The sequence below is a fragment of the Zingiber officinale genome, chromosome 1B (assembly GCF_018446385.1).
Source record: "Zingiber officinale cultivar Zhangliang chromosome 1B, Zo_v1.1, whole genome shotgun sequence".
Classification (NCBI taxonomy): domain Eukaryota; kingdom Viridiplantae; phylum Streptophyta; class Magnoliopsida; order Zingiberales; family Zingiberaceae; genus Zingiber; species Zingiber officinale.
The window spans coordinates 160,474,355-160,489,851 of record NC_055986.1 but is presented as its reverse complement, the minus strand read 5'-3'; the positions used below and the strand labels follow the sequence as shown (position 1 = coordinate 160,489,851).

At 38.5% G+C, this 15,497-nt stretch overlaps 2 protein-coding genes across 2 annotated transcripts; both read right to left on the bottom strand.

Moving 5' to 3' along the window:
- Positions 1-7,840: 7,840 nt before the first annotated feature.
- Positions 7,841-8,395, bottom strand: LOC122043850. The gene is made up of 3 exons (XM_042604424.1): positions 8,331-8,395; positions 8,133-8,255; positions 7,841-8,044 (listed from the first exon to the last, which is right to left on the bottom strand). Exons 1-3 carry the CDS (start codon positions 8,367-8,369, stop codon positions 7,841-7,843), a joined length of 366 nt encoding a protein of 121 aa, XP_042460358.1. The 5' UTR covers positions 8,370-8,395.
- Positions 8,396-9,304: 909 nt separating this feature from the next.
- On the bottom strand, positions 9,305-12,768 carry LOC122043841. The gene is made up of 5 exons (XM_042604414.1): positions 11,437-12,768; positions 10,400-11,214; positions 10,206-10,311; positions 9,567-10,128; positions 9,305-9,333 (listed from the first exon to the last, which is right to left on the bottom strand). Exons 1-5 carry the CDS (start codon positions 12,766-12,768, stop codon positions 9,305-9,307), a joined length of 2,844 nt encoding a protein of 947 aa, XP_042460348.1.
- Positions 12,769-15,497: the final 2,729 nt, after the last annotated feature.

Below are 15,497 nucleotides of genomic sequence, written 5' to 3'. Positions count from 1 at the left end.
TTAATTTATAGAACTAAATGACACCCTTTGATAAATTAAAGAAATGAATATTGAGTATATGTATTTGTTATTATATCATGATTAAGAGCACACACTTTCATAATAATAAAGGTCTTGTTATTTTATGCAGTCAGTATAAAAAGAACTTACCTTAAATGGTCATGCTCAATACATTCAGAGTGTACTAGTGTAATTTTATAGTTAAGATAAACTAATACCAAATTACACTATGACTATTCCAATGGTTTGCTCCTTTCCATCTTAGTCGTGAGCTATTGTTTATAATTTATAAGGAATTGATAACATGATCTTCTGTATGTGACACCACACAACATGTTATCTACAATATAAATTAATTGAACAACTACACTTAGCATATAAATGTAAACATTTGACCAATGTGATTCTTTATTTCAAAATAAATATTTACAAAAGCTAGACTTTTAATATACACTCTAACATATAGGTGCGGCCTGATGAGGTCAGGTAGTCAGAAGTCAAGAGGACGTACCAATCAAGGACAGTCAGAAGTCAAGGGGACGTGACAGTCAAGAACAATCCATAGTCAAGGGGACGTGGTGATTAGCAGTTAAAGGGATGTGATAGTTAACAGTTAGGAGAAAGAAGGAGTTAGACCACCTCATGTCACTAGTCGCATAATTCCTGGTCGGGTATAGACAGATTAGGGTCTCAGATTTGAGACATAAGATGCAGCCTGCAGTAGTGCCTGACCTACCCCAACTGGTCGGGCTTCCTCAGCTCAGGCCATGTGAGCGAGTCAGGTACTTTCACTAAAACAACTCCCGACTTGCCCTGCAGCGATCAAGGCGTAATGGATGGGTCTCCCGCCAGTCTCAGATATAGATAACAAATAAAGCCCGGGCAGACCACCACGGCTCAATCTCCTTATTAAGACTCAAGTCAGGTGGTACCTTTGAACAATCATCCCGAGTTGTTCGTAACTAAACCTGGGCAGGACATAAAGCACTAGACAACAATAATGTCAGGGAATCATAACCTCCTATCAGGGAATAACTGTCATACGTCAGGGAATCTTCTAATGGTCTGCTATCATTTGCGAATGGAACATTTTTTCCACTAATAGGAGGCCACCGTACACTTTCTCTCATCCGATAGGCCATGACACCCGATATTCTCTAACAACACGCATACTCTGAAGGTACGTAGCATCATATAAAAAAGGAGGTCCTCTCCCTTAGCCAAGTATGCGCACATTCGCATTCGTCTTCTACAGTTCTTTTTTCCTTCGTACATTGTTCTTCTAGGGAAAAAGAACCTGACTTGAGCATCGGAGAGCATGTGCAGGAGACTTTTCCCCTGATTTCTGGTCTCTAACGTTCCGTATGCTTGTCTAAGTGTGCGCAGAGCCAAAGTACCGCTGGTCTTGTTACCACTATCCAGGAGTACCACGTGGGGGTTGGGTTTTTTAGCGCACATATGCTAGGTGTGCCCAAGTCATCTCTCCGTCAACACCAGCACCATCTCAGTTGGCCTTAGGGGTGAGCATTCGGTTAATTCGGTCCATAAATTAACCGAATTAACCGAAAACCGATTTAATGTTGGCTAACCGAATCAAATCAAAGTTTTACTCAAACTGAGTTAACCGAATTAGTTATTTCAGTTAACACCGATTTAACCTAATTTATTTAAAATAATAATAAAAAGAATTTATACAAAATTAATATCAAATTAACTGAATTAACCGAATGCTCATCCCTAGCTGGCCTTCATCTAACTTAGATTCTGTACAGGATCAATTTGGCACCGTCTGTAGGAATCTCCTTCACTTGTTCTAGAACGTGACGATGGAGGACACCGGCAAAATCAATGTCACCATGACAACTAGAGAGTACGAGCTATTCAAGGAAGCCAAGAGGCGAGCGACTTCCGAAAGGTACACCACCGCTTCACAACCGCATAAGATGCTCGTCGTTTAAAAAAACCAGACCCGCACTTCAGATAGGGGGTCTAAAAGAAAACAACCTAAGGATTTCCCTCGAGCTTTCTATCGTGACCCATGCCCGGAGTATTACCACAAGAAAGAGCAACATCAAGCCTCCACGATCGAAAGTTCCCCACCTAGAAATTCAAAGAAGGGGAAAGCTATAGTCCTCCAGGAGGAGCCGAGGGAAATGCTCGAGAAGCAAGTGCCCTTCTCTCTAAGGGTACTCGAGGAAAAGCTATCGAAGGGGTACAAGCCCCTAGCTATTGGAGAATATGATGGTAGGAAGAACCCAGAGGATCATCTCTGAAAATTTTAGAACGTTGTGTTGCTGCACCAATATAGAGACGTCATCAAGTGTCGAGTGTTCTTTAACACTTTGTCTGGCTCGACACAAAAGTAGTTCAATAGATTGTCGAATGGATCCATCACCTGCTTTCAAGATTTCAAGAACATTTTCCTACGCCATTTCGCTAGCAGCAAGAAATATCATAAGACAGACCACTATCTCTTCACCCTCAAGTAAGGATCTGTAGAGCCCTTGAGAAGTTACATAAAATGCTTCACCAGGTAGCTCAGGATGTCCCGTTCACTACCTCCGAGATCTTAATGAGCGCCTTCTCTCACGGCCTAGTTGAAGGAGAGTTCTTCCGAGCCCTTATTCGAGAGCTTGTAAAGAACTTTGATGAGATATTGGGAAAGGCAACAAGCTATATTAATGTAGAAGAAGTTCAAGCTGCCCGAAGGAAAGTAGACAAGACGCCTGCTTCTGCCAACGCTCCTACCAACAAGTCAGAGAGAAGGCCGCCCCAACCTCCAGCTCGACCCTTTCCCCACTCCAAGGACGCCCGACCAGGATATCCGCTCGGTCAAGAATCCAAGGCGGCGCAACGAGTCAAAGTTGTCCAAGCCCCCAGATCTGGTCAGTGGGGGCCCCGTTATTTCACCTACCACAGATCCCACACCCATTCCACTGAGACTGCGTCCAATTCACCCGAGACTCTCGGTAGGCAGTCGAACTGGGCCTGCCTCCGCTTGAGATCGCACCCAAGCTTTATAAGCTACTGGCCAACCCTCCTACTGCAGTAGAGCAATCAAATAAATCCCTGTCCGAGAGCGGAGGTCAGGGAGTGCAACAGCCAGGCTGGGGCAAGGAGCAGGTGGAATCCCCTGAGGAAGAGAATAGGGGAAACATCGTTATCTGGGAGATAGGAATAATCTCTAGGGGCCCACCGATGGGGACTCCGCCAGAGCCCGAAAGCCCCATGATCGTCGCTCGGAGATACATGCGATGGGGTGCAGCCGGAAACAAGCTATAGGGCCCATAATCAACTTCAGGTCGCATGACTTGGAGGGAGTGGAGCTCCCTCATGATCATGCTCTCATAACCAAAGTTGTCATCGCCAATAGTCGTGGGGCAGGATTTTTGTTGACACCGAAAGCTCTGTCAATGTGCTATTCAAGAATGCATTCGAGGGTATGCAGATCGATGCCAGTGAGCTCCAACCCGTAGCTACTTCCTTATATCGGTTCACTAACAATGAGGTAAGACTAATGGGTCAAATTAAGCTAGTTACATCTTTGGGTAGTGAACCATTGGTGAGGACACGAAGGAGCACCTTCATCATAGTGGATTTTCCATCCTCCTACAACGTTATCCTGGGAAGACTCGCATTGCACGAGTTCTGAGTGGCAGTCTCTACCTTTCACCAGAAGATGAAATTCTTTGTAGGTGACCAGGTCGGGGAAGTCAAAGGTGATCAACTAGTCTCCCACTGGTGTTATGTTGACATAGTGAAGATTGAGGCCCGCAAAGCTCAAAAAACCTAGGATAGAAGAATCCATGTCATCCAAGAGGAGCCTCTTCCTATAGCCGAATAACTCATCCCTTTGGAGGAGGTCCAACTCTATCCTAAGCTTCCGGAGAGCATCACCCGCATATCAAACGACCTGTCGATCGAGATTAAGATGGATCTGGTCGAATGTCTAACGTGCAACAGGGATATCTTCGCTTGGTCCCCTAAGGAGCTACCGGGAGTCAAGCTCGAGGTAGATGAGCACAAGCTACACCTCCTGCCTGATTCCCGACCGGTCAAGCAGAAGAAGCTAAACTTCTCAGTCGAACAAAATAAGATCATTCGAGCTGAAGTTGATCAGCTCTTGAAAGCAAGACACATTAGAGAAGTACAATGTCCACTCTAGCTCTCTAACGTGGTCCTAGTGTCCAAACCAAACAATAAGTGGAGGGTTTACATCGACTCTCGGGACCTCAACCGAGCTAGCCCTAAAGATTACTACCCACGACCGAGGATTAATCAGATGGTAGACTCAATCTCGGGCTGCAAAAGAATCTGCATGCTCGATACTTACCAAGGATACCACCAAATTCCTCTTGCCCCAGAAGATCAGGAAAAAGTTAGGTCTACAGAATACAGGAGATACTTATCAGAGAATGATAGATAATATCACTATGTGAAAAATGACTTTTTACTTCGTTGATTACCTGAAGTAAAAGACCTATTTTTACCGAAGTAGACACGCGTGTAGTAAAAAGATTCATTTTACTTCGGATAAACTCCGAAGTCGTAGGCCCAGAAAAAACGAAGTCGTATTGGGTGTCGGGTTCGGACATATTACGAAGTAAAAAGTGCATATAACTTCGTCGGTTTTTAAAAACACCGAAGTAATTAATCCTTTTCGACTTCATCGTTTAGTATTTGTTGTGAAGTAATATACCTACTTTAACTTCGGTTAAAAATGAAGTAAATGGATTACTTTTACTTCGTCATATATCGTTAATTCCTGAAGTAATTATCGATTAAATTACATTTAGCTTCGTTCTGGATCGAAGTAATAGATAGATACTACTTCAAAATTTTTGGTAATAACCGAAGTAGTTGATACTATTTTACAGCAACAAATTATGTTGCTTCGAAGTTATAAGTAGATTTTACTTTGGATTTTATGAATAAAGTGAAGTATTTTTTTCTCTTTTTACTTCATTATTTTTAGACTTCAGTAATTTTGAGCATCACAAAAGGTAACTTCATAAGCCTTGATCAAAATAAGTCATGATTTCAATATATGTTTATACAAAACAAATCTCCCTAAATATGATCAAAATAAGCTATAAAAAACCAAAAACATGTACTGGTTCATTCACACAACTTGCAATTCACTTCAAATACGAGTACACAAATTCACTCCATTCGATTCTCACGTCATCATATTGTGTCTGCGTATAGTACTGGTTCTTCACACAACCTGCAAACTGCAATTTAGAAAGAACCATCATGTTATGTTTTGTAACTGAAAACACTAAATCAAAACACAGTAAGTTGACAAAAAAATCATGAATTAAATTAACAAAAGCATGATAAGACAAATAAATATGTATTGTTATATGCACTCTTATAGTAACAATAACATTTCATCAAATGTGCAATAAAAATGATCCAACAGTTTTTTGAACCTTAAGTTTTAGTAGTTCCAATCGCATGGTGATTAGATGCTCAGTTAAATTAATGTATTGCATTCTCAATTTCACATGCACTATGACAAAAAAGCAAAAAATTGTACAATGAGACTTGCTCAATAATCACACAACACGAAAGTACTGAATTAGCGGTGTGGACAGATAACTGGATCTTTCAAGTAGCCTAGCTGATATGCTGAACATTTTCTTATGGTAGCTTGGGCATGGTTCTCGTGGAGATGTCAGTATTCTACCCACCTTGGTCATAAATAATGTTCAATATCGAGGTATGACTTATGATCCCTTGTTTCTCATCTTAAAACATCTAAATTTCAACTCATAATACAGTTTATATTTTGATGCCTAAGGTTCTATTGGATTTGATTTAAACTAAGCACGTGTCTAGAAAGGTTTTGTCATTGTTATTAGCAAATGACTAGTATTAATTAAAAGCATTTTATAACATTAGTGCTAATAGCAAGACTATTATAGTTGTTCCTTGACAGCCTTCTATATTCTCAATCATCGGCAAGCAGAAATTTAATAGTGTATTAGGTCTATAAGGTAACCATGCCCAAATCAGTTACTAATTTCCCCCAGCTACTAATAGAACTATGCATAACACAGTTTTGTATAAAACCATAGACAGGGTGTCATCTAAGGGCGAGGAAAAAAAAGAAGGAAAGAAGCCATATCAAAGCATGAGAAGAAAGCAGTAGCAGGGCGTGAACGATTTGATTCAGTGTGCAACACTATATTGATTTGATTCAGTATGTACATTTCTGTTCAAAATGGAAGAAATTCACACACCTTCCTCTCCAACTGTAGATCCTCACATTCAACAATCTCTTTCATGTACCGCATGACACAGTATCCACATTCAACACAACCTTGTTGTTTGAGATTACCCTAATGAATCAAAGTTAATGCAAAGTGAAAAACCAAATATATAAGAACCAGGAATGCATGTTTTCAATAAGACATACCGTCAACTGTTTGAAAGTTGGTCATTTTGGATTACCCCTCATACAAAGGTACGTCCTCACTCCACTACATTGTAAAAATAGAACTTATTTCATTTCATATTTGCTAATCAATCTATTCATAATCTACATAATCTAAAACATACTTGCACACTGTAGTTTTCCAAGCGTTATCTCGGTTCCTATTACCCATTGAGTCCAACAAATAAATTGTATCTTTGTCCTCGTTTATAACGGTCAAGATCCAGTGGTTCCTGCACGATTGTCAATATATAGCTAAGCTACTATGTATTAGGAATTGACCAGGGATTAAAAATATACCCAGTGTTGTATGGGATAAGGCATATGCTGTCTCCGTTTGATGCTTTCAACTGATTAGCAATGTGTTGTGAAGAGGTACTGCCATCTTGAGCGGCTGGTATTTTGTTGGGATCCACAAACGACACATACTCAGCCCTGTTTGTTTCCTTCAAGTACTTGTACAAGTAACTGCATTCAAGTAATAAAAAACATGGTTACTTAAGACATGAACTCATGCAAAGAGAAGAATTGTATATAAGACATAACTTACCCCATGTAAACCAATATTTGCCTGGACCCTATCTCTCTCATTTCCATACAGCGCGTGATATCCTCTCTCAACAACGATGTACTCACATTACGTCCAAACATGGCTTCATCAAATTCGATAGGAATGGTCTCCTCCTCAGTCATCAGTCTAACAACAAAAGAATACAAAAACTTGCATGACATTGGTAGAGCACTTTCAACTTCCTTGAATTTATTTTTCTCATCAGGAACCTCCAAAATAGCAAATGGTGGTGCAGGTTTCTCCTTTTTTTGTAATTTTAAATAATTGTAGCAAAATATATAACTATAGCAACAGAAAAGTGAACTGAAAATACCTTTTTCGTCGGAAATATCACCAATTCTTTTGGCCAGCCAACCACAGTTCCAACAGCATCTACCATTACTATTGGTCCTGACTTAAGTGGAATTGGAAGCTCTGCTTCCTCCTGTAAAACAACATCAACAGACACCTTTAAGTTGCCTTCCCCAAGTGGAGCATTGTGCAGCATTACATTTGGGCCTCCGTCGGATACTATCGTGTCATATGCCACCACATTCCCCTTATTCTTCAGAGCCAAATGACATTTTTCCCCTGAACAATAAGATATTATCTTTTAATATCTGAAGCTAGGAAACAAATTTAATGTACCAAATATAATACAAAACCTGATTGAATGATTTGTCGCATTCAAAAACTTCCACATCATCTTCCAATATTTGAACTGCCATGTGTGATGACTTGTTAGATGCTACACGTTCAGAAACTCGATCACTTGTTTCTGGCATAAATCGAGCAAGAAGAGCCTTCAGTTTTTCAACTTCAGCTTTCAAAATCTTTGTTTCCTCTACTTACTCTTTGAAGTTTTCAGCCAAAGCCTTTGACACCAACTCCCTCTTCTTCCTTGGAGTTTTGAAGTAGACTTGGGGCTTCACAAATCCCCCTACACCTCTAACCCTTCCGTAAGGTTCTTGGCTCCCTAATGCAGTAGTTAATACGTCATTGCTTCCAGAAGATATGAACTCTCCCCTCTTTTTTTTGTCCAACAAATCGTCCTACAAATATGAAGGTAACATTAAATATCCAATGAAGACACTTTTTTCACTTATTATGAATGAACTTGAAATAAAACTAAAATAATACAATTTTTTCAGCAACTTCAGCAGTCTCTGTATTTGTGATGTTTCCGGATTTGTCTTCGCGGGCCTTACGCCAAAGGAATGACCTATCAACTTCCTCATCCTCCCTGAATATTTTTCTCTGCCTCTACAATTCCAAAAAACGATCATTTAAAACATGACGTACTACATGAAAAGGATAATATAATGTTCCATGGATTACCAATTCAGTCTCCAATCCAATGTATCCCTTGCGAGACATTTTGTGATGATACTTGCAATTGCTCGCCCGTTCCTTTTATTTTTCATGAGTGACCTATGTCACGTAAAAAAAAGTAAATTTTTAGAAGAATGGCTAGAATTTAAAAATAATAGGATGGAGTATGATGAACTTATTATATATATTCCTGCTGTACATGAACTTATTATATACAGAACTTCATTTTGTTAATTAAATGCCCTAAATGTTTTAAATCTTGGTGCATATATAATTTAAATATAACATGATAATATCATCAAGTACCTCCCAAGATGGATGTAGCCTCTCATCAACAAAAGCTTTCCAAATTGTAGATGGGATCTGATACTGCTCCGGTGGTGACCTCAGTTTTTCAGGATTATCTCTATATGGCCAGACAAACCTACTGTTGAGTTTGTTTTTGAAGTCTCTCCATTTCTGGCCTGCTGAACTCATCACTGCCGCCTCGCTTTGAGGTGCTAAGTCGAAGACATTCTGTAACACACAGCAGTAATTGCTATCAGTTTGTATATTGAAAAAATCACAAAGAAAAAAAAACATAAGCAATCTCATAAGGAAGTGTATTATTGGATTATACTCACCGATATTTCTTCCCACACTTTCTGTTTCATGTTCTCTGGAACAGTGGGCCATGACTTTATGTTAATAGGCACCATGGATCTAACAACAGAGCCTATGAAATATTGTAGTGCCTTCCCATTTTCATTGTACACAGGTCGTCCTATGTCATCATATTCAATCGTCGACTTTTTCCCCCATCTTGCAGCAGCAATAAGTCTGCACATTGATGTAGGCCCCCGAGTCTTCTTCTGCCCAGTAATAGGAGGTTGTTCTATTTCAGTCTCTCCTCGTAGCTCTGCAACTGCTAACCCATCAGCATCTTGGTGTAGTTTGGTGTCCTCAACTACACGTGGCTTATCATATTTTGCTATTTTTCGCTATTTTTTAGGACGCATTGTTCTTTTCCCTGCATATAGGAAAATAAATGATGAGATAACGGTATATAAAGTCTGCAGTGACAATATAATAAAAGAAGACGTGATACAAATAATAACATTAACACATACGAACAAGTAAAAATAATACTAGTAAAAACAATAAATATTAATGCAGATAACATAAAAGTGGAAAACATCATTTTTCCTTGTTTGTTACAAAGATCTTTAGAAGATCTAAAGTATCCTTCATGTGTAAGAATACAATGAATATCAACATTATCAATTGGTCGAGCTTCGGGAATTATGGTCCAAAGATCCTCTTCTCCCTCGTAACATCTATTTGGAACTTGAAGCACTATTGACCACCCTTTGTTCAGTGGGTCAGCAACATAAAATACTTGTCTAACTTGACTTGCAAGCACAAATTCATCCTTCTGGTGGCCTCGTTTGTTCAGATTAACTAAGGTGAAGCCACATTCATCATTGTATTGTATTCCTTTGTCATTTGATACCCATGCGCACTTGAAAAGAGGAACTTGAAATTGATGATAGTCTAGTTCCCATATCTCTTCAATAACTCCATAAAAAGTCACATTCTCTAACATGGAATTCTTATCTTTGGCACTACAAACAAGCATCGTGTTGGCAAGTAGAGAAACACCACTGTTTTGACAAACTTTCTCATCAACCCGCTCTTTTGTTTGGTATAAATTGCCATTTATGACATAGCTATCACACTTTAAGACTCGCACACGTGGTCCATGGGCCAGCCATCTCAATGACGATGTCATTCCACCATTGCAACTATCGATTTCAGCAGCCACCTGACATGCATTCCTATTAATTAGTGTGATCAAAACAATGATTAACAAATATTGTATGTTAGCATCTTCTACATCACCTTTGCACGAAACCAGTCAATGAACCTCTTATTATGAGCATCTTGTATCCACCTTGCATCTTTCTGTTTCTTGGGAAACATTGTCTTCAAGAAGGATTTGTGTTCACTGAAGAATTTTACTTCTAAAGTTTTATTTTCATGAATACATATGGACTGCCAAGTACATATAATTATTAGTTATGCAGTACACTTACATAATGTATGGAGATATTTCTTCTGTATTTTCTAGAACAGTCAAGTGTGCTTGTTGGAGATCAATTTGTTGGACGATGATTGATGAATTGCTTGCTGAGAATCTAGGAATGCTTGCGTTTGGGTCACGTAGTGATTTAGGGACCCCAACAGGATCAAGGTCATTGAGATATTCTGAACAAAATTCAACTGCTTCTTCTTCTGCATATCTCCTAACAATGCAACCTTCTGGATATTTTCGACTGCCTACGTAACTTTTCAACACCTTCATGCATCTTTCAAATGGGTACATCCATCTGAAGTAGACTGGTCCACATAATTGGACTTCACGAACAAGATGAACTGTTAAGTGGAGCATGATATCGAAGAAAGAAGGGGGGAAATACTGCTCCAATAAGCAGAGTGTAACAATCAAGTCAGATTGCAGCTTATCTAACTTGGCTACATCGATAATCTTGCAACAAATATCTTTGAAGAAGAAGCATAGTCTTATGACAACATATCTAACATATTTTGGCAGAGAATTACGTATGACTATTGGCAGGAAGTGCTGCATTATAACATGAGAATCATGTGATTTCAAGCTACTTAGCTTCATCTCATCCATGCAGACAAGATTCTTCATGTTTGATGAGAAACCTTCCGGAACTTTTATATCCATTAATGACCTACATACTTGTAATCTCTCATTTTTTGTGAATGAGCATGCTGCAGGAGGTAGATATGTTCTTTTCTCACCAATTTTAGGAGCCAATTGAGGCCTAATTCCCATCTGAACCATGTCCAACCTAGCTGCCACATTGTCCTTGGTTTTTCCCTTGATGTTCATCAAAGTATTAATCAGAGACTCGAAAACGTTTTTCTCAATGTGCATAACATCGAGACAATGCCTAACATGTAGGTATTTCCAGTATGGAAGATTGAAAAAAATTGACTTCTTCTTCCAACATTTACTGAAATTTGTAGCTCCAACATACTTTTCTTCTTCAATGTCTTCCACAATATTCTCCTTTGCTTTTTTCCTTATTTTCCCCTTCACACTTGTTTTCTTTCCAAACTCACATGTTATGTCTGAAAGCTTGTCAAACAACTTAATTCCAGATAATGGCCTACCTGCTTCACCAAGTTCATCCATGCCATTAAACTCCTTTATTTGCCTCCGATATGGATGAAATCGTGGTAGGAATCGTCTATGCCCAGCAAATAACATTTTCTTCCCATTTGGTAAGTGCTTTGCATAAGTATCCTCACCACATATTGGGCATGCGTAATAACCATGTGTAGTACATCCACTAAGGTTATCATATGCAGGAAAGTCGTTGATGGTCCATAAAAGAACTGCTTTAAGAGTGAAAACCTCCCTTCGATAAGCATCATAAACTCCATCAACTCCTTCCCACAAGAGCTGCAAATCATCAACCAGAACCTCAAGGTAGACGTCGATATCGTTTCCAGGCTGTTTCGGCCCTGAAATGAGCATCGTTAGCATGATGAATTTCCTTTTCATGCACATGTCTGGAGGCAAATTATATGTGGCCAGCATGATTGGCCAGCAACTGTAGCGACTACTAAGATTGCTGTGAGGATTAATTCCATCGGCGTCAAGTGCTAGGCGAATATTTCTTGCCTCACTTCCAAAGTCGGGCCACATATGATCCACCAATTTCCATGACGGTGAATCAACTGGATGGCGTAACTGACCAACAACTCTTGTGCTATCTGCATGCCATGTTAAATTTCTGGAAGTTTCTAAAGATTTAAACATGCGCTTAAATCTTGGTATGGGAGGGAAATACCAAACCACTTTGGCAGGAACACCTTTCTTCTCAACATTTTTCTTGGTTAGCTTCCATCTTGATAAGTCACATTTCGGGCAGCTTACGCAGTCTTTATATTGTTTCCTATAAAGGATGCAATCATTGGAACAAGCATGAATCTTTTCATGACTCAAAGCCAAACAACTCAACGTCTTCTTTGCTTCATAAATTGACGATGGCAGATTGTGGTTATCTGGCAGCATGTCCCCAAAATCTGCTAGTAGATCTGAAAATAGAGCATCACTCATCCCATGCCTTGCTTTGGTATTGTATAGTTTTACAAGTGCACTCAACTTTGTGTAACGTTTGCATCCCTTATACAGTGGCTTCTCTGCTTCCTCCAAAAACTTCATAAATGCTTCTGGATTTTCTGTATGGTTATCATACGCTGTTTCACACAAATTAACAGCTTCAAAATTATCATGACAATTATCAGTTGGCTCTTGGTTGACACTCGAATTTAATCTATCCTTCTCATCAGCCTCACCATGCCAAATCCAATTCAAATAATTTTTACTGAAACCATTGAAGTAAAGATGCTCCCGAATCCACATAATCACTCCCTTTTTAAGATTCATACATTTGCAACAAGGACAATGAATTAAATTAGGGTCGATATGTGGATTCTGCAAACAACTTCTAATGAATTGTTCTACACCCTCCTCATACTCTTTGGACCTCCTATCTAAGTAAATCCAGGATTTATCCATTATAGTACAACAGAATCCCAAGAAACTTCTTCAGAATTATCGTGCTAAAATTATTTACCGCTAGCTCAATGTGTTCTTTGATCAAAACCTGAAGATACTACATATATGTTAAGAAAATGTTAGAGTAAGACTACAAAAAGGTAGTCAAATTCATATCGAGCACAGTTCCATATTTTATACTCATTCCAACAGCTGTTAATATTTTCTACTCATCATGAAGAAAAATAATGCGTATTTTGTACAATATGTGGATATATAAAGAACGAAAGCATGGCACCAGTTGAATTTCCAAACACTTGTCTTTTTTCGAACATGCACACTCAATCATTTGACATATGAACGCTCTTAAATAGATTGAATCTATTGGGTTGTCAGCAATCCAGTGTCGGAGACCATTCAGCCTGATAGTAGTAAAAGAAAACCCCTCTAATTTCTGATTTTAAAGTTAGTTTTTCATAATCATGCTGTTGTGATTGTTGAAATTTGTGATGGAAGCAGTTTTGAGTTCGTTTAATCCAATTGTAACCAAATTTCTTGAAATTTATGGTGGTTATAAATTGTTCATGGATGGAGCATTTCAGAATGTAGGAGATATGCTGGGTTGCATTTGTACAAGTTGTGTGATACATTTTCAGAGAGCTTACACAAGTTTTTTTATTAGAACTTTTTTTGTCATCCTGAGGAGTTAGGAAAGGTTTGAGATGTAACTATAGAAAGTGTGAATAGTAATTTTATTTAGTTTTATTGTATTTTTACTCTCATATTTTTTTTAGCCAAAGATTTACTTTGAATTTTATTAAATTATTTATCTTAAGTGGTATCATAGTTAGAAATTGTTAAATTAATTGTTGTATTTGTGCTGGATGAAGCAGTTACACATTTAATCTCAATAAGTGATAGCATAGTTGAGATTGTCTGATTCTGAAATGCTGTATTTGGGATCTTCATAGTGGATGAAACAGGTAGCACAAAGACAAATTATGTTAGGATGGTGAGAATTTACTATAACTATTAGTGAATGTTGTATTTAAAAGTTATTATCATCATCTACCTAGTGGAGAAAATGCTAAGCTATCTTATGCCAAAGAGAGTAGCAAATAATAGAGAGATGTAATCACTCTTTATCAAATTATACCTAGTGTGGATCGAGTATACAACACAAGGCATTAGATAGAAATTGGATGCATCTCTGTTTTATTTCAATCCATTTCAAGAGGACAAAGATAAAGTATCTGATCACATTTATATAAAGATAGGAGGCATTCATCATCAAGATTTGAATAGGAGTGTAGTGGTCACCGAGAGAGCAAGGACAAAATAGAAATTATAAAGGTGAGTGTTCTAGCAATATTGATTTGTATATGAATGTTGATGGTTGCTTAGCAAATTGTCTGAACAAGGAAACAAAAACACACATTAGTTACATTAGTTTTTGCTATCTCATGGGAAAACAATCCATCTTCTATAGTTGATATTTAAATTCAATTGGTGCTATGCTTGCTTGCATTAGGAGGCAGGTATTTTTTTTTAAGAAAAATTAATACATGTGGAACTGAGATTTTGAGGGACAACTTGAAGGAGTAAGAGTACAACACATGTCTTACTCTAACTTGAAAGCATGCGTATTTTTAGGTAATGACCTCGTAAACATAGAGAATGAAAAAAAAAAGCAAAAAAAATTTCCAAACACTTGTCTTTGTTGGAAGAATAGCACCAAACCTACAACAAATTGGAGACCGTCTAAAACATGATTTTGCAAAATAAAGGAGGAGAAAAAGAAGAAGAATAAGAAAAAGAAATCGAAGGAAAGAAAACATACGGTATATCTCAAACACTTGCAACCTAAACCCTGCGTAAGAAAGTTCAAGTTGCCAAACCTTATTTCGGAAGCCCTAACGAGGAAACCTTCGTCTCTGTTGCCTAAGACTCCAAATCGGAAGCCCTAACGAGAGGGAACGGAGAGGACTGAAATGAAGGGGAAGGAAGAGGAGGTCCAACCTTATTTCGGCAGAGGGAAGCCCTAACGAGAGGGAACGGAGAGGACTGAAATGAAGGGGAAGGAAGAGGAGGTCCAACCTTATTTCGGCAGAGGGAAGTTAACGAAAAAGTGGGGGGAAATAAAAGTGGTCTCAAAATAAAAGTTAACTCTTGTACTATTACTTCGGAGTAAACACTAAAAATGCTATTCACGGCGTTACTACTTCGGTATTTAACAACTTTCCGAAGTAATAGCTTATTTCAGTTTAAAGCGAAGCCCGCATTTTTAAATATGCGAAGTCTATATTTGTATATACTTCGTCAGTTTTTTTAGCGAAGTTGCTTATACACTTTTACTTAGTATATTTAAATTGATGAAGTAAATCGTGGCGAAGTAAAACGTCGTTTTTCACATAGTGTATATCTTCTGGAAGTAAATTGGGCAGAATGTGGAAGTGTATGTAGACAACCAACTGATCAAGTGTACTATGACAATAAACTTGATTATCGATGTGGAGGATACTGCGGCACACTGAGGCAGTACGGGCTAAGGTTAAATCCCTTGAAGTGCCTGTTTGGATCTCGAGGAGGAAAAT

Coding starts and splice junctions, on each gene's coding strand:
- LOC122043850 (XM_042604424.1), bottom strand. CDS start 8,369: ATGTCTCGCAAGGGATACATTGGATTGGAGACTGAATTG. Junction 8,256..8,330: donor TTGGATTGGAGACTGAATTG/GTAATCCATGGA, acceptor TTGGAATTGTAG/AGGCAGAGAAAAATATTCAG. Junction 8,045..8,132: donor CTGAAGTTGCTGAAAAAATT/GTATTATTTTAG, acceptor TCATATTTGTAG/GACGATTTGTTGGACAAAAA.
- LOC122043841 (XM_042604414.1), bottom strand. CDS start 12,768: ATGTGGATTCGGGAGCATCTTTACTTCAATGGTTTCAGTAAAAATTAT. Junction 11,215..11,436: donor AGTTTGGAAAGAAAACAAGT/GTGAAGGGGAAA, acceptor ATGAACATCAAG/GGAAAAACCAAGGACAATGT. Junction 10,312..10,399: donor GAAATATCTCCATACATTAT/GTAAGTGTACTG, acceptor AAAATTCTTCAG/TGAACACAAATCCTTCTTGA.